This window comes from Phasianus colchicus, chromosome 2, assembly GCF_987193195.1.
Source record: "Phasianus colchicus chromosome 2, bPhaCol1.hap1.1, whole genome shotgun sequence".
Classification (NCBI taxonomy): domain Eukaryota; kingdom Metazoa; phylum Chordata; class Aves; order Galliformes; family Phasianidae; genus Phasianus; species Phasianus colchicus.
This window is the reverse complement of record NC_143437.1, coordinates 106,305,302-106,327,741: the sequence shown is the minus strand read 5'-3', so window position 1 is coordinate 106,327,741 and position 22,440 is coordinate 106,305,302. Positions and strand designations below refer to the sequence as shown.

General features: G+C 41.6%; 1 protein-coding gene across 2 annotated transcripts in view; it reads left to right on the top strand.

Moving 5' to 3' along the window:
• Positions 1-22,440, top strand: part of KIF13B (kinesin family member 13B) — a 124,028-nt gene that overhangs the window by 2,313 nt on the left and 99,275 nt on the right. For both annotated transcript variants that reach the window (XM_031603833.2, XM_031603832.2), the window contains exon 2: positions 10,206-10,299. In XM_031603833.2, coding sequence (XP_031459693.2) covers positions 10,206-10,299 — 94 coding nt within the window. The remainder of the gene's footprint in view (positions 1-10,205; positions 10,300-22,440) is intronic.

The following is a 22,440-nucleotide window of genomic DNA, read 5'->3' as shown; positions in this document are numbered from 1 at the left end:
CTGGATTATGGGATTGTACAATAATTCAGGTTGGAAGGGATCACTGGAGGTCTCTAGTCCAATCAAATTAGATCAAATTGCAGGTGAAATTGGGCTGAGTTGCACAGGTTCAGTCAAGTATTGAATCTTCGAGGATGAATAATGTACCTTCCCCTTCTGTTGTATGTAGAATCACAGAATTGCCAGGGTTGGAAGGGACCTCAAGGATCATGAATCTCCAACCCCCCTGCCACACGCAGGGCCACCAACCATCCCACCTAATGCTAGACCATTTGTCATACAGCCTCTAGTTTGTGCACGTCTGGTGGTCTTCAATGTTCTTCAAGCTGTTTGTAACTAGGGACTGCATTCTGCACAGAGTGTATGCAGAAGTAATAGAGATGAAGTGGTGGAAATCAGGGGGGGAAAATGTGGCAGAAGATTATAGATTTAGAGGTGTACGTATTTGGGGGGCGAGGGGGAGTGTAACTTGTTATTAGAGCTATTTCATTCCGTAGAAAGTAAAAAAAAAAAAGGTAACAGACCAAAAAGGAGTGATGGATGTCTGAGGATCCAATACTCCCTGTTCAGGGGGAAGAAAGAGCACTTGTCCTACCGAAGCTGGGCAGTTGAGGAGTACCTCCTCCCTGTAAGAACTGCTTTGCAGCTATTAAGCGCCCTGTTATTTTGCATGCAGTACGTGAATTCACAGAATCACAGTGTGGCTTGGGTTGGAAGGGACCTTAGTTTTGTGTAGGTCCAGCCTAAAAGATGGAATTCCTTTCCCTACCCCAAACAAGATTTCCTGGAATTGTTTGTTGTTGTTGTTATTTGATTTGTTTTATTTCTAAGTGAGTTATTTGTCACAATCCAGATGTTATGGTTAAGTGATGTTTCTGATATTCCTAGAATTTACAGAAATAGTGATAAGCCTAATATTTTCTTACCTCCTTTGTGCTAAATTTAAGCATTTGTGTAGCTGCTTTTCTTAAGAGTCATCTAGTTGTTAAAGTTCTGTGGCTTTGCTTTTTTTAATAAGCTTTGAGATTTTCTTGGAAACCCTTTAGCATGCGCTTTGTTCTAAATAACATTTGTACCAAGTTCTGGGACTTTGGACGTGAAGCAAGTATTTGTTTTCTTCAGGGTCACGAGTAATGTTTTTTCCTTCCCCCTGCACCAAAGGGCTTAAAATTGCAAACCTGTCAGATGGCTGCAACTGTAGGAATTGAAGCTTTGAAATGTTTACTTGTGGCGGTGGTGGTTGTCTTTAGTGTTTGAATTATGAATTTCTTAAGGCGAGGGTTTATTAGGTTAATAAAAGAGGTATGTTTAACCATTACTAATTTATACAGCTCATAAAAGTATAATAAGGTCTATGTGGATGTTGAAGGGATTTCTGCATCAAATAGTTGCTTATGGTACTGCGTTTCGAGGCGATCGTATTGAGGGTCCTGCTCCAGTCTTATGTGAAGTGGCAATCTATAAAGTAAGCTTGCAGTACTAATTTGTAGCAGTGAGAGGAAGTGTTCCTAATTATACTTGAATGGCTTACTTTTTCAAATCTATGTTACTTTTTGCATTGTGCTTCAAATTAGGCCCAAATCCTATGGGCTGTCTATGGAAGCCATGCTTTTATAAAGCAACTTAGTTGTTATTTCACCTGAAGCATCACATCTGAAGCTGTAAGCTCTTTGAGTAGCGGTTATGACTTCTCTATTGTACTTCATAGAGTTGTGTGAGTTGGAAGGGACCCTTCAAAGCCATTTGGTCCCACTCCCTGCACTGAACAGGGACACCCACAGCTCCATCAGTGCTCAGAGCCCATCCAGCCTGACCTTGGCTGTCTGCAGGGATGGGGCACCCCCCATCTCACAGTGCAGCCTATGCCAATGCCTCACCACACTTACTGTAAAAATATCTTTTTCCTTACATCCAATCTAAATCTTCCCCTCTTTTAATTTGAAACCATAAACCATACTTTTGAAACCATACTTTGCATAAAGATCTCAGTTAACATGCTTTTATGAAATTGAGAGCTTTGCACCGTTTCATTTAAAGTCTTTCTTTTTCTTGGTTTTTTTTTTTTTGCAATATATCATTCACTAAAATATTTCCTAGTGTTCTACTTGCTCTATTTTTTTCTTTTGTAATAACCAGGGGCTTCTTTTGCTGTTGTTGGATTTTCCTTTATGAATATTGTCATTGGCTTCATGTATCGTAGAATCACAGAATCATAGAACGGCCTGGGTTGAAAAGGACCACAATGCTCATCCAGTTCCAACCCCCTGCTATGTGCAGGTCGCCAACCAGCAGACCAGGCTGCCCAGAGCCACATCCAGCCTGGCCTTGAATTCCTGCAGGGATGGGGCAACCACAACCTCCTTGGGCAACCTGTTCCAGTGCCTCACCACCCTCTGGCGGAAAAACTTCCTCTTAATATCTAAGCTAAACCTCCCCTGTCTCAGTTTAAAACCATTCCCCCTTGTCCTATCACTAGCCACCCTAATAGACAGCCGTTCCCCCTCCTGTTTATGTGCAGAGTTCAAGTCATACCATGAAGCAGAGTAAAAGACAGCTTGAGGCTTTTCAATACAGATTTGTTTTATTCAACATTTTAGTCTTGGGTGATGTTAGTGTGCAAACATCCCATAGACGTGTTCAAACCCTTGTGTTTCTCTTTGCCTTTAGTCAGTTGAATGTGGTGTTAATTAAAACGTAAAATCTTTATCAATACTGGCAAAATACGAAGGCTGCAAGGTGAACCTGATAGCGGCCTTTTGGTATTTAAAGGGGAGACACAGGAAAGAGGGGGACAGACTCTTTAGCAGGATCTGTGGTGGTAGAGCAAGGGGAAATGGTTTCAAGCTCGGGAAGGGCAGGGTTAGGTTAGATATAAGGAAAAAGTCTTCTACAGTGAGGGTGCTGAGGCACTGGCACAGGTTGTCCAGAGATGTCGTTGATGCCCCGTTCCTGGAGACTTTCAAGGCCAGGCTGGATCAGGCCCTGGGCAACCTGATCTAGCTGTGGTATCCCTATTCATTGCAGGACTGTTGGACTAGATGGCCTTCAGAGGTCCCTTTCAACTCTAAGGATTCAATGATTCTGTGAATTCCACTGAAGAATGTGGTCAGTGACACCTTATGCTAGCATAAACAGCTGAATCATTAAGGTTGGAGAAGACCTTTTAATCCATTGAGGTTGGATCAACCACCAAGCCATTGCCACCACGCCTGCTTAATGTTGCTGCACCTCTATTGAGTTCATACTTTTCTGTTCAAATGGGTCAGAAAGCTAACTGCAAAAAAAGTCACAGAATCATAGAATTATGAAGGTGAGGATCCTTCAGGAAAGCTGGGGAGGGACTTTTTATAAAGGCAAGTAATGACAGGATGAGGGGAAAAGTCTTTAAAATGGAAGAGGGTAGATGTGGACTAGATGTTAGGAAGGAATTCTTTACTGTCAGGGTGCTGAGACATTGAACAGGTTGCCCAGCGAGGCTGTGGATGCCCCTCCATGGAAGCATTCCAGGCCAGGCTGGATGGGGCTGTGAGCAACCTGGCCTAGAGAGAGGTGTCCCTGCCTACAGCAGGGAGTTGGAACTGGATGATCTTAAAGTTCCCTTCAAACCCAAACCATTCTGTGATTCTGAGACCATCTGTTTCAACCACCCACCTGTCACCACCATGCCCACAAACCCACGTCACTCAGTGTGACATCTGCCCTTTGTGTTGTAGTGCTTGGAAAGGCATCCCGAAGGAGCAGCAGCAGCACAGTGCAGGCAACCGGCTGCGGGAAGCTCAGGTTGGGTGCCCATGCCCACCTGGGTTTGTGCTGTGTGCACCCAGCCCTGCTTCTGGCAGTGCTATCTGAGAACACTGCTTTTGAAGGTTTGTGGCCTATGGCTTCCAGTGTAGATAGCTAGATGGCTTGTAAATGGACACTCAGGTATCTATTATGCTAATGTACATATTCATCCGGGCTAGTTTCTGTGTGCAGACAGGGATCCTTTGTGCTTTGATGATAAAGCATCTGTCTCCAGTGCTTGTCAGGAAGGAATTTGCTTCTCTATCTGTGTAAGCCTCTGGCTGCAGTGGTAGGTGCTAATTTTCTGTCCTGCTCTTTGGAGGTTGCACTCTCAGTCACTTGACGCATGTGTTTGTTTTGGGGGAAGGAAGCAGAGGTTGTTCTGTGTTTGTTTTCCCAGTGAAGATTACGACAGAAACATTCTATCTATAAATTGGAGTTTGTGCAAGCAGTCTTAAAAGATTAATTACGGCATTAGAGTACATGAAATGGCACCTGTTATATCCTGATGGCAATATATGAGCACCAGGCTTTTCTTCCCCATTGTCCTTGTGATAAACGGGCACCTGGGCTTTTTAGTATTTCCTGCTCGCTGTTGATAACCTATGAAATAATGTTTGTGGTAGGAGCACCCTGGAGACAGGGTGACAAATGGGAAAAGCAGGCAGAGTTCGTGTTTCACCCTGCATTCCTCAGGCAGGCAATTGTGTTTTAAGGACTCCTCGGGTGTTAGGAGTTTATTCCCCACTGCTGAAGAACCGGTGGGACTACCACACAAGCAAATGGGGATGCTACAAAGGCAAGCAATTCTTGTGCTAATTACATCTTTAGAGCTAGCCTTAAGTGCAGTATGAGATTACATTTCTGCTCTGGTTTCACCTCTGCTTCATCTTCACGAAGCCGACGAAGGATCGTGCTCGCTGTGAATAATCCCACGTTGGCTTTTAGTGGCAGAGCAAACGTTGCATTTCATTTGCTTTGAAGCCTGAAATAAAGCAGCCCAGAGTTATATGCCGAACTTCTCCCAGCTCGTTGCTGCATCTCAGAGTCACCCAGATGCTGTATGGTCCTCAATCCTCGTGAGCTGAGCAGCGCGTGCAGCAGCAGCACTGCCTGTGGGTAAGGTGAATGTCCACGTACACGTTGTGCCTGTCCACGTACACGTTGTGCCTTCACCACAGCCATTGGGCAAGCTCTCCTTTTGCAGAAAATGAAGCAACAGAAGGTAAAATAAACTCGTTACCTTTTGGGCAACGTAGCATTAACAAGTGAGGTGAGCTTGCTTGCATTCACTGTGCTCATGTGTTTGAGTTGACTTAAACTTCATCATCGAGATAGTATTGTGTGCCCTTCCAGATGTACTCATGCATATTTGATGACTTTTAATTGCCGCAAACTGAAAATTTCATGAATGATATTTGTGCAGTGAATGTATAGCAGAGCAGCTTGAAAGACACCTCCTTTGACTTGGTATTGGTAAGCATTAGGGAGGAGTCAAATTACTGCATTTTTGTCCCAGACTCAGTACAGCTTATAATGACTGCCCTAAGAGTGCTTTTAGCCTAACAATGTCTTTGTAGCTCTTAGCAGGGTCAGTTAGATCTAAGTTATTTTCACTCTCTGTTGTGTGGTCAGTTAGTCTTGCCTTTATTTATGTTGGCTTCTGCATAGCAAAGGGCAAAGAGAAAAGTCACTTTAAGGCAACAAACACTGGCAGGGAGATGTGAGGACCTGTTGTGCTTGAGCCAGCTTTCAGCTTGCTGAGAAAACAGCAACAAAAACAAAGGCCTCCGTTTTTGTTAGTTGGCTTTCACTTAGTATGATAAATAAACTTTTATATATTTTTAAAGTAGTATTTAAACATTTTGGAGTGATCTTGCTATTTGCTTTTTCTGACTGGAAAAGGCAAAAGGAACTGACTGCAATTTCTTACTCAGTGCAGCTTGAAGACTTATACTGCAGTCGTCTGCTTCTACCCTTCAAGGGAATGTTAAGCTCCAGAAAACCTATTGGCAGTTTAAAAAGTAAAATATCTATTGTCTCTGTCTCTACAGGAGATTATATTGAGCTGTTGCATTTGGGGCCAGTTTTGACTTATGAGTTTAGTACGTGCACTTTAAGCCTTTCACATTCTCCTTTTTGTACCTCAGTGCTGTCTGTGGGATAACTGAGGTGTCAGTACAGGTGCAGCTGCCCCTCACATCTGGTAGTGGGACCAGGAGAGTTCTGCTTCAAGTTTATTCAACCTGCCTTATAGTACCAGGCTTGCATGTTTGTTTCTGGGATCAAAAAATCTATCAGTCCTCAGAAACAGGAGCTTCTTAAATTGAAATCTGATGGAGCAGGTGATATGGAAATAAAGGCACTTGATGACTTGGGAAAGGGCAATCAGCTGGGATAGTTTAGTTTGGTGGCCATGGCTGTGAGATGACTTTTTGGGACAGTGGCTGAAAAGCCTCCAGTACGACTGCAGGGTAGTGCAGAGGGTTGCAGGGCAGTGCAGAGGGTTTCAGTGTGCCCTGGGTTTGATTCCAGACCCCTACCAGAGGGAGTGAGTTGGGAACCTCAATTTCCAACCAGTGTCGTCGTTATTTGCTGCCCATTTATGAAGAAAGTTCTCTAATTGATCTGAAAATGAAAGTGGAGATTTCCTAGAGTTGAAAATGTCCAGCATTTTCCAAAGTATTTCTCCTCTCCCCGTCCTCCAGGATTCACATACATTCTTTGTCTCTGCCCCAGGCCTATTCAGTACATTTTAAAGTTCTACCTCTGCTCATGTTTCTTGACACTGCTGTGGAAAATGTGCTGTGCTGAGTTTATGATTACCAGAGGTGTGACTGCTATTAGAGAAGGAATGGAAACTCCTACCTGTCACTGGGAGTGCACCATCACGTTGCTGGCCTGCTGAATCCACCATTAATCATGGTGGTATGTTGCTTCAGGGTCTGCTTTTCCTGCTCTCTCCTTTTCTCATTTTGTTCCTTATCTGGTGGTGGGTTTTTTTTGCAATGCTTATGAGGCTTATCAAAGGCATTTAGGGTTAATTTAGTCATTTAAGATTTGCATGCATGTAGGGTTTCACTTAAAGATCTGCATTGCTTGAATTGTTATTGTCACTTTTGTGTGGAGTTGAAAAATTAAGAGAAATGGTAGAGAAAAGCTGGGGTTTGAAGGAGGCCTTCCTTCTGACAAGTAAAATACAAAGTCAGTGGGGAGACTCTTCGAGTAGCTGGGATGCTCATGGCTTAACAATTAGCCTTGCACTTAGCCCAGCTTTGCTTAACACTTCCATGACTCTGAAATCACAGAATCACAGAATGGCCATGGTTGGAAGAGACCTCAGGGATAATGAAGCTCCAACCCCCTGCCACACGCAGGGCCACCAACCTCCACATTCAATACCAGCCCAGGCTGCCCAGGGCCCCATCCAACCTGGCCTTGAACACCTCCAGGGATGGACGGGGCATCCACAGCCTCTCTGGGCAGCTGTTCCAGCACCTCACCACTCTCATAGCAAACAACTTCCCCCTGACATCCAACCTAAATCTTCCCTCCCTCAACTTAAAACCATTTCCCTGCTGTGATGAAGAGTGATGAAGATAATACCTTTTTATTATTATGGATGTCACAATTCTCTTATGCTGAAGCTCTGAAAGACTTTTCCTGCAGTACACGTTTCTTGAGATTTAGTTTCAGTTTTTCCAAAAGCAATTAACTGATTGGTTTCCTGATTGGATGAAGCAGATGAGTAGTTGATTGTGTTTGTCTGGTGATGACTGAAGGTAGAAGAAGGTTAGCAATAATAATGGGTGAGATTTTAGGTCTTGTTGGTATAACGATGAAAAAACAGAGCTAGAGGATCTGTGATAAATGTCTGAAGTTTGACTGTGTGAGCCATCTGTGTCATCTTTTCACTTCTAAATTCCAGGCTGCCTTATCTGTGTCTGCAGTGGAAAGAAACAATACTGCCCAACCCTGACAAACGAGTCCTTGCTGCAAGATGAACTCATCAGTGGGTTTTGGATGTGCGTGCTTATCTTCTTACCTTGGCACATCCTCCTCATTGTTGTTCAGGAGCAGAAAGTGCTCTGCTTACCTAGGAGATACTGGAACTAGTAAAAGTAAGGGTGGGGTACCTGTACCTGTGTGATCGTAGGAGAAGAGGAAGATAATCTGTCTATGGGTCTAACCTGCTTTAGTAACAATGAAGACTTAATGAGGTTGAAATTATGGTAGGATTTGCAATAGTGGCTGATGTCAGATTCATCTCTAAGCCTGGAATCATTACAGAAGTCAGAAATCAGTCACAGAACATGCTTTGTAACAGAGAAAGAATTGATAGAAAGTGTATGATGTGCTATTGAAGCAGATTTTAAACTGTTTTTAGCTAAAAGCAGTGCTGTTCTGTGAAACTTTTGCCAGGGTAGGTGGAATACATGGCCTTAAGGGTATCTGATAAATAACCCAGCTTTAGAGGTTGATTGCAACTGTTTCTTGAGGTTTATTTCATGGGACACCCTAAGCTGATGTACCACCTCAGCCTTGGCCAGGAGATCTCCTTATTGTGCCTCCTCACTCCCCACTGGGAAGATCCACACTGCTTCAGATGCTCTTCAGACATTTCACTGGGCTGCTCTAACTTTCTGCAGTGGCTGAACGCATCCATTTTGACCACTGGAAGGAACTCCTGTATCCTGTCTGTGTGTGCTCTTGGAAGTATTTCAGAGAGATCAAATGAATGCTTGCAACACTTCTGAGTTTAGCAGTAGTCTCGGGCACAAAGCCTACTATCAGCATTCTCTCTCAAGAGATTGATTAAAAAACATGAGAGCAGCCATAGGACTTGTATACAGAATGAGCATGCCTTGTGCTTTCCATAAGGGAAGTAGCATGTAAAAACCTTCTTGAGTGGCTGAGGAAAAGCAGGTCACTGCAATACAGAGTGTTAATCACTAACCAGCCGGACCAAGATAGTGGTATGTCAGATCTGGGATGCATGAAGAATACTTTGAACTAAGGAAGCACGTATTACATACTAATGATAGGTAAATCGACTTTCAGGGTGTGGAGAGACATTAAAATAAACATCAGCTTCTGAAACTTGTCTGTCTGTTCCTTTCACAAAAGCAGAGTTTAATAACAGAGCAGTTCAGAAAGAACTGGAGTTTCATGTGACTGGTAAACTTGAGCTTTGGTTTTCTTTGTTATCATTCAAATAATGAAAGACCTATAACATCTCTTGCAACAAAAAGCCAATGAGAGATGGTTTTTCTTATGCTATTTAACAGTAGTGAGAAGCCAGCGAGGTGCCATACAATAAATTAAGATCTGTGGTCTTTGCGTGAGAGATTTGCAGTCTGAGTTTATAAGGTGCTGTGAGGTGATTGAGCACGTAGAGGTGACACAGAAGGAAAGAGCAGAGGTGAAGGAGGATGAGGATTATAATTAATGTGATTAGACGTGCATATTTGGGTGATTGAGGTGGGTGTTGGATTCCATATGGAGGTTATTGTGTGTAGCCTCTCTTTATCACAGCACGTGAGAACATTGGGCATTCATTGGGTGTGATTCGTGGGTCGTGGTTGTAGACATCAGCATTTGGGTGCACTTTCCAAGTTCTGCATTGGAACATAAGAAGATGGGAGTGGATTGCTTGTGCTCAGACCCATGTCTATAGGCAGTGATTTTGGTTGCAAGTGGCTGTTTGTTCTTTTGTATCTAATTCCATTTGTCATTGGGTGGATGCCTTGGGTGGTTGTCAGTGTTATCTGAAGCTTTTATTTTGCTTCCCCTGCCTCTACAGCTAAGAATTCTCATCCATTCCAGCTATTCTTCTTACTCATAGGATATATCTCATTGCTTAGCATCATTTGGAAGAGCTGGGCTTTCCAGCTGGCTTGGAGCCTGTTGGGAAGGATAAGCCCTTTCCTCCACGCTCATACCTAAATTATTTTTGATGGGACTTGAATTTCAGTGAGCAGGTGCCCCAGGACTGACAGCTGGCATGGTGTGCTGCAGCAGCACAAGAGTGGCCAGGGAAACGTGCTGCAGATGGCAGGGGCAGCCTTCCCTCCAAGCAGGAGGCATTGAGACAGCAATGAGAAGAGCTGTCAGAGTGGTACCATGCCTAATGGATCTTTCCCCAGAAGAAATTTCATACTGCCTTGTATGTGCTGATTGTCCTTCAGAAAAACCCAAGTGCTCTTTCTTGTTTTGAAAAGAGTGCATGCTTTAAAGCTGGACAAAATCCATCCCGGCAGAATATCTCTAGAAGTGGAATTTGGCAATAGTCCTGTTTCTATTCTCTAGCTGATGGGTGGCTGTCAGGCTGCATGAATAAATTTGGTGTCTGGAGGAAGTAATGGTGTGTATAATCCTAGTGCTTTAAGAGCAGCACTTGACACTTTCTCATTTCTTTATAGAGCTTGATCTGCATACAAAATGTGTGGTGGATGTGGATGCAAACAAGGTTATTCTTCATCCTGTAAACACCAACCTTTCAAAAGGAGATGCCAGGTAAGATTTTTGAATGAGGAAGGTCGGGTTTCGTAAATTAAATGAGGCAAACAACTGAAGCTTTGATAGAGGGTTTGCAGTTTAAATAAATTACATATATATATTCCTTCTGCTATGTACTTACTGTCATCTGTAAAGTAAGGCTGACTTTACTGTACTGGCAAGATGCTTTGATAACCAAGTACTTGCTGCATTTTAAAAATGAACGTTTGCCTCCTGCTATAAACAATGTGATAGCAATTAATTGATCTGTGAACTGTTTCATTTTCAAATGCTATTATGGGACTGAACGTATTTAAATCTGCAAAATAATTTGAGCAGGGCACGGTTTTGTCAATTTGGAATGAAATAAAGCTGGACAGTTATTTTCTCATAGTGGGCTTGTATTCGGTGTGTGGGAAGGGGATTAGAAACATGGTGGAGAGGTGTAGCTCTAGGAGGGTCTTGCCAGTGAGACACTGCATGCATCACAATACTTGGAGAGGTGGCCGAGGGCAGGAACTAGTTTGTGTAGGAACTGGCATCAATTTGTTAAACTACTGTGAGAAGTCCTGTAATGTTTGTTAGGGTTAAGGTTGGGACCAATTAATTTATTGCTTGTTTGCAAGGGGAGGAAATGTGAAGAATGTATGTGTGAAACAAAGTAACAGGAGTCCAGGAAAAGGCAGAACCCATTACTGGGCTTGTACAATCAATCATGGTCTGTTTTCTGGGAGGGAAAATAGGGGGGATGTGGTGTTAAGGGTGACACAAGTGAGAGAAATTCAGTTAAACACACAAAAGAGCTTTGTTTAAATGCAGCATATCATAGTAAAGCTACAAAGCATGCCAGTTATCAGTAAAAGCATTCTTTCCTGGTCCCTGCTAATTTAAACTTTATAAACCTCAAGTTGTAATACATGCAACAACAAACTATCAAGTGCAATAGATGCTTTATTGACTGCAGCCAAAAGACTTACTATAGGCAGTGGGATTGGGGCTTTAAGGAGATACTTAAAAATGGCTGTGTGGGGTGGAGTGTTTTTGATTGCATTAATATCCGCCTCCTCCAGAAACACGTGCTTTTGTTCAGCTGACAAATACCTGAGTTGATGTGAGCCTCTCAAACTGCACAAAATGACAGGTAAATGAGATTCTCAAAAGCCAACTTAGTGGTATGAAGAATGTTATTCAGAGTTTCTCTTAAAGCATGATGACCGAGCAAATGCTGCATAGTTCATTGTTAGAGATATGTTATAAAATGTTCATAGTGTAGTCAGGAGAGAATACGTCATGCAAATCATGCCCCCTGGCAAGGGAGGAATCGTTTGGCAATGGCGTTGACTTCCCAGACAAGATGGTGAGTCCTGTGTGAGAAACTGGTGTGCCAGGCTGAAGAATGGCTCATTTGCATTTTCACAAATACCCATTGCTAATCTAAGCAGCAAGCACAGTAAATTTATATGGGGTGATTAATAAAAGAGAGAAAAGTGGAAGCCCATTAAGTGCGTGGAAGATTTGCCTACAAACATTGTGACAACAAATCTCAGAAGCGTAACTGGAGTAGTGAGGACGTAGAACAGTCTTACCCAGAATGTGATACCCTTAAGATGGGCACCCACTAAACTGTCTTTGTGCAGCTCCGTCAGAGAAATCTTAAATATCAGATCAAGGAAAAAAGTTTGTTTTTATTTGTTTTTGGCTTAAGAAAAGTAGTGTTGTAAATAAACTCCGTAGAGACGTGCAAAGCAAACAGGATACATTTGAAAACCTTAACAGCTTAGCTTAATTTCTCATTAAGATGCCAAGGTCAGTTTAGGAACTGTGGATAAAATTTTAGAGGTAGAAATCTGTGTTGTCCCATCCTTGAGTATGACTCAGCTGTGCTCTGGCTGGGAGCTAAGTTTGTAAAAACAGCCTGTGACTTTTGGGAACATGCATGTTTTTCCATTTCCATCCTTTCTGGTAGGAACCAAGTTTGAGAGATGGGTAGGTGTGTAAGTAGTGAGCTTAGTAAGCAAAATAGGGCCATAGTTGTGTCTGTCCTGTCTCCCCAGCGTGCTTCTTGCAGGCTAAAGAATTCTTTATAATGTGTCTGTCCATCTGTAAAAAATGTCAGAGAAATCTTTTCCCTATCTGTTGTGTATTTTGACGATACCTAACTTGAGAAGTGTGAGACCTGACTTTTGGACATAGCAAATGGTGTTGATGCAATTGCCACTGGAACCATTTCAGGTCTTGAGAAAAAGAATCTGGCTTCTTCACATTTTCCATTAAAAATTAAGGAATTATTTGAAAACCCAGGTGACAGCTGGTCAGCCTCATTTTCTTCTGTGTCTACAAACTGAATATAATATTTTGCACATTTCTCTGGGGACTTGAGGATTAGCAAATGCATGTAAAACACTTGGTCACAAAAAAGGAAGTCTGTTTTTGTACAACTTCATAAATCTCGTGTCCTGTTGGTTTTCTTTAACCAAGAAATGACCTTTCTTGAGACAGAGAAGTTAATCCATTTCTTTTATGGAGTGATCCTTATTAGTGCTGCACTGGTTTCAGTAATCTGATCTTGTACAAAGGATCAGTTTTGGAACTGGATGACCTCCAGGCTGGGTAGGCTTTGTTCCTAGCCTTGGAATATTGAATTTGTGTTGGTTGAGTGGTGGTTTCTTGTATTGAAATGATCAGCCTTTTTTGAGTTGCTTTTCTAACGTAATTTGCTGCAGAGCCTGGAGTTTTGTCACAAGTTTCCCCAAATGACCTCTTTAAATCAAAATCTCCTCTTCCAAGGATATATGAACCTCCAGGGAGTCGGTATAAATGAGCAGCACCATCTGCATGACTTGATCACTTCTTTTTTTTGCTTTGTGTAGTTGTCTGTTCTCTCTGTTGCAAATGTCAGGGTTAAAGTTCGTCAACACAGGATTTACTGTGCACTGCAAAGTTGCTCAGAATATTATTACTTAGTGGCTAGGGCTTGAAAGAGAGTGTGAACTCGTTCAGATTGAAAGGAAGAGGTAAGTCCTACAACAACGATTGGAATGCCTGTAAGAATCCTTTTGAAAAACATTTCTTTAGGTTCTTCAATTTACCTTTCTTTTATTTATTTACTATCCATTTGCTTGTGCTGTGATTGTTACCTTTCACAAAAAAAGACCTATTAAAGAGACTTAAAAAAAAAAAAGTTATTTTGTGGAATGAGAAGAAGGACTTTATAATATACTGCAAGTGTAGCTGTAATTGGTGTATAATTGATAAATGCTCTGAAATTGAGTGTATCAGTCTACCACGTGCCTGTGCATGAGTTGTGCTATCTGTGAAACAAAGCATTAATCTTCCCAACAAACCATTTTTGAGCCTTTTTATTACGTGAATATGCTATAAAAAGATTAAAGGAATGCTGACTTCTGTGTACTCTTGTCTTAATTTGTGGTTTACAGATGCTTTACTTTTTACTGTAGATGCTTTACTTCTACACAACAGAGCAATTCCAGAATTGAGGCAGCATTTGGGTTGAAATAAACAATTCAGCATGTTAAATCTTTTAGTAGATCAGCTTTGGACTGAAGAGTTTTTTCCCCTTCAAAGCTGAAGAGCCCTTTAAGCCTTTTGAAGAAGTGAAGATTAGGACCAAGTGAAACAATTCTGTCGAAGACCTAGGAGCTGAAAAATGGGAACTGGAATACAAGAATCAGGGAGTCTCAAAGACCAAAGTGCCATCCGGTCATTCATTTTGAAGCATCAAGCATGCACTTGGATGAATAGCTGTAAATGTATGCAACCTCTAAATTACAAAAAATAAATAATAGAAGGATTGCAAGGGCTTACCAGTTGTCAAACACTACTGCTGTGGTCCTGATGTGGAAATTAATATATCTGTTGAGCCAAGCTTTGCATTGTAATCTAACTGGAAAGTTTATAAAATCCCTACATGCAATGCTAAATAATGACTACAATGCATAGAGCTTTTGCCAAGCTCAGAAAGTATATTTGGAACTAAACAAGATCTTATCAGAGTGTGCTTTTACCTATTCTTTGCTCAGCTGTTAGAAGGCAGAAGATGGCGTTTGCAGGTCCCTGTGCTGCAGTCAGCCTGGCGTGATCACCCTGCCTTACTGCTGGGCAGCAATGAGTGTTCCAAGAGGCAGGACAAGGTCCTGCCAGTGCTGCCTGAACACTTACACAGCTCCTGGGCCGTGGGCAGTGCAGGTGAAGTCAGCTCTCATCAGGCTGTGATGTGCTGTGTGACTGCAACTTACCTGATTTGATGTTTGGAGAGTTTCTGATCATGTGCTCTCTTGGTAACTATGGAGAATCTTAATGTAGCTAGTTATGTGGGAAGTGCCTGGATAGTGATGTGGTGAAGCTTGCACACAGAATCATCAAATCCTTAAGGTTGAAAAAGACCTCTTAAGCTCATCAAGTCCAACCATCAACCCTGCCCCCTGTGCCCACTCTTCCGTGATCCTCAGTGCCACATCTCCTTGTTTCTGGAACACCTCAGAGATGGTGACCACCTCCCTGGGCAGCTGTGCCACTGCAGCACCACTCTTTCTGAGAAGCTTTTCCTAATACCCACCCTGAATCTCTCCTGGCATGTATGTAGTTCTTATCCAAACATCTAGAAATGAGCAGTGTGTTGGCTGGAGAAACCAGTAGCAAGTAAAAAAATACTTGCGTTATTTGTTTAAATTTTCTCTGTGAAGAAGGATACGTGTCACTTGCACAATTCACTCAAGTATTTGATATACGTGGAATGGAAGGCAAGAACTGCAATTAAAAGAAGGTTTAGCAGAAGTTGAAAATACAGTGATCCTTTTTGTCTAGGCTGTAGTATTTAATTGTGTTGGTGCAATAATTATTTCTCTTTGTAACCTCTGGAACAGCAGGGAGATATTCAAGGTGCCCAGGGAGGAAATGCTGGCATGATAATATATGTGTTCATGTATTTATTTATAAATACAGCCTGGAAAAGCTGACTGCTAGAAGGAATGGGAACACTTTGGCTTTTAAAAATAATCTGTGGTAACAGGAGTGCATAGGGATGCACGCTTCAGTTGTTCTGCCTTTGGAAAGGATATGCATAATCAGTAAATGAGGAAAATGTATGAGTGCAGTGCTATACACGGAGTGAATCTGCAAAACTCCTTAGCCATACAAAAGCAGTGAGAGGCAATTATTGGTATGCATTAGTGGAAAAATGCACACATTTCTGAAAACACACCAGAACTGTGCCTGATGGTAGGTTGGAACCACTTGAAGAGCTGCCTCATCTTAGGCAGTGTTTTATGTAAGGGTCCACAGCTGTTCACACACTGTACTTAGAAGGATCAGCTGTTGGATGTAACCAGAAATTGAATATTGAGCTTGGTGGAGCATTTGCACGATGTGGTATGATTGCTGTTTGACAGCAAGGCAATTTAAATGAAGAAACATTATTGCATTTGAGGATGGGTGACAGCTAATTGCGCTGCGTGCTCCTTGGCCTCTCTGCATCATTCCTGGCATTGTGTTAATTCCTGCTGTGTTAAACTGCTTGGGATTGGAACAAATTAGCTTGGGATGTGAGTGCGTGGAGACTACATTAGTGGCAGAATTGGCTGTGTTACCCACTTAAGCTAAGGAAGAGTTGCTTGCCATGCAGCTACAGGCTTGTGTTAATATCTAAATATTCCTCTTCATCGCAGGGGGTTGGACTAGGTGACCTTTAAAGGTCCCTTTATGATTCTATGATAATAGAGACTGAAATTTTGGGGTTAGATGTTAGTTCAGCTTTGTCTCACAGGGAACAGATCTCTGCGATGTTTCATAATGCAGAAATGTTCCAGGAAGTCACGGGGGAGGGAGGGAGCATGTTTGTATTCTCCAGACTGATAGCTGACATCCAGAAGAAAGGGAAGCCTGCCTTTCCCAACACCCATAGTGGTGGTTTGTGAGTGCATGACAGCTCGGAGGAAATTCATGTTTGCAAAAGCAGTGCTGAGATTTTCCTATATTGCTGACTCTGTGCAATTCAGTTGCATCTGTGCATGCAGTGTTTGCTTCATGCATGGTGTTGTTCTTTGAAATGATGATTTTTTTATGGTACTCTACCTCAAGTCAGTGTTGCTGCAGGTTAGTGAAAAGAATTGGTGAGTGAGGGCCTTAAATTGTTGAAAGAATTCAGGTAAAACCATTACTTTTTCAGTGCGTTATCAGTTTATTGTGTAGGACATCATATAAAACTAGATTACGGAGCACATTCCTCTTCATATAGTTTAAAGCTGGACTACATTCAGCTGCCATCTATATTGAATTGCAAAATGCAATGTAGAAACCATCCACAAATTCTCAATGTGAACAGAAATGTTAAGCTCTATTAACTATCCTTCTAGCATGTGTGTGTCTCAATGTGCTTAAAAAAGAACTCGATCCTGTTTTATATTGTTTAAGGAAATTAAACAGTGAGACTTTGTTTACAACAGTGGGTTATTTTAAAGACAGTTCCTTGCCCTCCAGTTGGATCATGCTTACTTATTTCTACTGCTTTATGGCCAATATAGCCATAGCAAATTGGTATTATCTGTTGTTTATAAACTCTGTGCTCATGCTCTAAGTGAAAGCCGCTTTTAATCTGAGCTGCGTCCTCTTGAGGGGAGAATTAGGCAACCACAGCACTGCTAGCAATCATCCCTTAGATTGACCTTAGATTGCTTATATGAGAGAAGCTTTACCCAGTTGTTGCAGATCTGGCAAAATAGTTAACAACCAACTACACTGAAGACTTAAGATAACAGCTCAAGAATTAATTTGAATCACATGCCATGTGACACTGAAGTGTAGCTTCACCTTCTGTTTCTTGGCTTCCTAACTTCTGGCTCTTTTTCTTAGAACTTAATACATCTGTAAAGTACCTGTAGCCTTAATTCTCTGCTAAATTAAAAGACCACGTAGTCAAACAGCAAGTTCTGGAGTAGCCTTAGCAGTGTTGACCTGCCTGCTGACAGTGTTTGGAAGAGGATGCTGATAGTTGCTAAGCACCTTGTCCTTCACACAAACTTCTTTGGAGTTGGCAAAGGCTCCTGACTGTGAGTTATCTAAGGAGCAGACTTCTGTTGCAAATAGAAACCAATTAGCAGGTCATTCCCATTGCAACTTTCTACCAGCAGTAAGGGCCAGTTCCTTGATTTAAAAATAAATAAACAAATAAACTTGACATATTATGGCACATAGAAACTACTAGAATGATTGTGTTAAATATTTTGATAGAATGGAGATATAAAAAGAAAAAAACAATTTTGAGAGAACTGCATACAGGTTTACTTTTAAAGCCAGACTATATTCCTAACAGCCTGCCTGAAATTTGAAACAGTGCTTTCCAATTTACCCCAATAGTTTTGGGGTATTGTTTTGTTTTTTTTTTAATTTGTTTGTTTTTTTGTTTTTTTTTTGTTTTTTTTTTTTGCTGCAGTGCAAGTTTTTCTCTCTGATGAAATTTTAATTTAGAAATACATAACATTTGATTTGGTTGTAATAATTTAGAATGGTAGAAATGCAGTGAAAACTGCCTAAATGTGTGAAAATAAGGAAGTGACACTAACAAATTGTGTTCTGATAGCACAAGCAGAACAAAACACAGGATAAGTAATGAAAGCTGAGCTTTAAGTTTGAAATACTTATTTTTTATGCTGATCTGATAACTGAACACAAGACTTAAAGGTGCTAAAGTGTATTTCCTGTTTAAAACAAGTAGATTCAAGAGAGAGAGGAGCATGGCCCAGTGGCTGTAAGCTGAGTTGAGATGTGAACAAGGGTAGGAGAGCAAACCCAAGACCTGCCCTCAGAGCTGTGAATGAATGTTGTGCCTGTGAGCACTTCTGTGGAATGATTCCATCTTAATTCTCAGCTCTTCATGAGGTAAGACTATAAAATGGGTTTAGTGGTCAGAATCATGCTCCTGTAGGCTGCGGGATTATTTCAGTGGCTAGAGCTGCTGGGTTCTGTGGAAGGTGGCAGTTTAGCAAAGCTTTTACAGCTGCACAGGTAGGCAGTATCATATCATCTATCCTGCCCAGAGGAGCTGTGGATGCCCCATCCCTGGAGGTGTTCAAGGCCAGGTTCGATGGGGCCCTGGGCAGCCTGGGCTGCTATGAAATGTGGAGGTTGGTGGCCCTGCATGTGGTGAGGGGGTTGGAGCTTCATGATCCTTGAGGTCCCTTCCAATCCTGGCCATTCTGTGATTTCCCCAGCTCCTTAAGTTTTGGAAAATAGAATATAAAAAGCACCAGGCTTTGCTTTTTAAACTATTTATTGTCTTGTTATGGGAAGCAAACAAAAGGAGAGACCTTGTACCTTTTACTGTGTTATTGCCACGAACCTAAAGGATTTTGATCAAGTATTTGGAGTTGTTTGCATCACTTTGAGGTTACGTCTTATTATTCCCTTTGTTGTCAGGGTGGCAATTTTAGAATTGGAAGTTCAAGAGATGACACAGTTGACAGTCAGTTACCTTTAAAGCACTTAGCCTGGCTCTGCCAACATCTTACAATGCTGTAAAACTGGAATTAATGCTATTGAATTCAGAGAGGATAATTCCTCTTTACCTTCATTTTTAAGTGTTTACAGTAAGAGTAGGGGAAGCTGCAATTACCTTAGCACCTCATGATTTGCTTTACTATTTAATACTCTTTTACCTATTTAAATTTCAGATGGTAAAGACAGAGAGGCAGTTTTCTCACCTCCTCCTGTGAGGAGAAATCAACAATCAACATCTTGTAGGTATTGTTTTTGTTTTCCATGAGCTAGGCCTGCAGGAATGCAGCACCTGCTGCTGGTGCATGGGCAGCACCCTTCCCTCTGGGTTGGAAAGGCTGTTCTTCCTGGAAACTCTACAGCGGTATGGCTTTTGTGGCTTCCTCCTGGAGGCACTCTAAATGTTTGTTGTTGTTGTTGCATTTTTATTTAAGAGATACTCAACTATCCTCCTCTGGTTCTAATTTACCTTAAAATAACTTGTCCATTCTTTTGGACACTTGGGGCAGGAGAAAGCTGACTTCTCTTGTGCTGCTATGGTATGAGTTCAGCATTCAGTGTAGCCATCACTCAGCATTGACCAGACATCAGTGTGCTATTAACCCCACCTGGGCTGAAGCCAGGGCATGAAGAGGTACAGGGTTAACTCAAGTTATGGCAAGTAATTGTATGCATTTTGATACATTGGCTAAACACGCTCTGTGAACAGATAAAAATATGCAGCCTTGCGTTCTGTTTTGTAAAGGAATTTGAGAACAGGTTTCATGATTGCCAAATAATTATCATTTTTTTTGTATGTTTGAGACTCCATTTTCAGACAGCATAAATCCATGACCTTCACATGGTCGAATGGAAAGTATAGAATTGCAATCAGATATTCAACTCAAAAATCTGATCACCTCTCTCTACTGGACATTTATAAGCCATGTCATAGCAGTGAGAAATATCCCTCCCTCCATAGTCTGCACTTATTCACGTCACCACTTTTTGACAGTACATACATTTGTGAACAACTTTTCTCAAGGATGAGTAGAATTTCATCAAAAATCTCCGATGAGATCTTGAGATCTCAGTAGGAATTGCAACTACTGTAGTTAAACCATATATACTATATTACCTATACTATATTATATATTTTTTGAGAGCTGCTCTGAAGATAATACATCTTATTTTGTGATGTTGGCCCATGACATCAGAGGCCGATGTTGGTAGTATGGCTGTAGAGGTTGAGCCATCCCACCAGTAGCTCATCATGTTTTGATGCTGTGTGACAGATGGCAGCCGAGGGACATTCAGACAGAATGGCAGCTGACATGGAAGTGCAGATGAAGCAAAGGTGTGTCACTGAATTCCTCCATGCAGAAAAAAATGGCATCCATTGACATTCATCGACACTTTCTGAGCTTTGATGGAGACCAAACTGTGGGTGTGAGCACAGTGAGGCAGTGGGTGGTGTGTTTCAGCAGTGGTGACAGTGATAGTGGGTCACTTCCACTGGTTCAGGTTTTTATGAGTACAGCATACCGGCTCTTGTTCATTGCTGAAGAAAATGCAGAGCTAATGGTGATGACTATGTTAAAAAATTGTGGTTTGTAGCTGAGAATTTGCTCTGTCAAACAGTGTTGTCAGTTGTATCAGTTGTAGGAAGGAGGCATTACTTTCAGTGTGACCTGTGTGTATGTGGCCCAAGACACTTCTTCCTCACTCTGTGGCCAAGGCAAACCAAAAGGTTGAACACCCATGGAATATGTGATATCAAATAATATAATTTCAGTGCATTTAACAGCTTTGATAAGCATATACCATGTTACAAAAATGCACAGCATAATTGATAGTGAGCATTCCTATGAGGAGAACAGCAATCAGGTTAAGTAGTGATGTCTTTAGCTGAATGAATGCAAAGGAAAAGAGCTGACACTTTTATATGTGTGGGGAGAAAAGGAATGGGCTTCTGGTAAGGGCAGTGGTTGCTGGGGTGATATGGGGTTTGTCTCAGCTCTTCTATACACTTCTTACTTGGCTGAAGGAAAGTCAACATTGAGTTGTTTCTGGTTGTTTTTTTTTTTTTTTCTTTCTCCATTTGCAGCCTTTTGAACCCAGTATTTTTTTTCCTACTGATATCTAATGTAAGAAGGTTTCAATTAGGTCACATAGCACAGTTGGGCCAGAACTTGGGGCCTCTGTATTATTGGAGTGACAAAAAGAAACCCTACAGTAGGGAAGTTACACTTACTTTCATTTTTAGCCTTTTGCAAAGCATAATAAATTTTATTTCTTTCTCCTCAGGGTTCATAAACTTGTGCCAGCATTTTGTTCTGTTCTTCAGCAGAAGTAGCTCTACTGTGAGTGAAATGAGATTAGTGAAAAGAAGAAACAGGATATCCACCCAGCTTTTATCTGAATAGCCCTTCAGGAATGAACAGTTTCAGCTTTGATTTCTTTTTTAAGAGTTAGTTAAACATATGTATAATATGAATTTTATTTATACTTGCTAAAAATGTACTTTAAAAATCAACAACTTTAATGTGAATAACTGACTAAAAAGTAATGTAGCAGTTGTCTTATTCTCCTGCCCGGTCCTTTCCTGATATGAAGGCTTTCTGCTCTTCTGCATTCTTTGGCATTTCTCCAGCAAGGTTCCATCTGATAGCTCACACAGTTCTGGTTTCTTTGTGAAGATTCAGTGAGAGATGACTTTGCAGGCTTTGCAAACATGGTACCACAGGAAGGAAGATCATATATAGTGTGCAGAGCAGAAAGATGAAACACTTTGTAGGTGTGGAGAAAAAAAAAAAAAGAATAAGCACAAGCAAATTTTGTGGCAGAGAGAAATAGGGATGGTTCTGGGAGGAAGCAGTTATCTGGTTGATTTGCTAATCTACTGAAACCACTTTGATGCCAGTTGAGACTTACAAGCATCTCTACCGCCTCCAAACTATACAGCCCACAAGAGTGAGTAAGTCATGCACTAATTTCATGCTGCAACCTTACATCCTTGCTTTGCCCCTGCAAAGTTATTGCATGCAGTACTAAAATACCTTCTTTGCTGCTGCTAAGAGTTTAATCTAATGGCAGAAACAGCACTTTGCAGCACGCCCAGTGCTGGGATAGCAATCATAGCTACAGTAGTATGAGCGATCCAGGGTAGGTGCATTTCTGCATGCTGAATCATTGCTGCAGCACTGTGTCATTGTTTTGGGAGTAGACCCAGTCTCTGGTGATGACAAACAGCCTTGTGCTTGTGTAGTGAGGCATACCTGTGAAGACAGGATCAGAAAGGTAAAAGTGCAAGAACTTCATGGGTTAAGATAACAAGGAAAGAAGAACAAGAAACTCATTCACTGCTTCCCATTGGCATGCAGATGTTCTACCACTCTCAGGAAAGCAGGGTTCATCGTGTCATAGTTCTTTAGGAAGACAAATGCCATCACTCCCAACATTCCCTCCCCTCATTCCAGGTTTCATTGTTAAGTACAATACTGTATGGTATAAAATAGCCCTTTGATCAGCTGGGATCAGCTGTCCTGGCAGTGTCCCCTCCAGGCTCCTTGCTGGTCAGCCAGCATGAGTAGAAGTCCTTTGCTCTGCGTGATCCCTGCTGAGGAACAACTAAAACATTGATGTGTTATCAACATTCTTCTCATCAGAAAT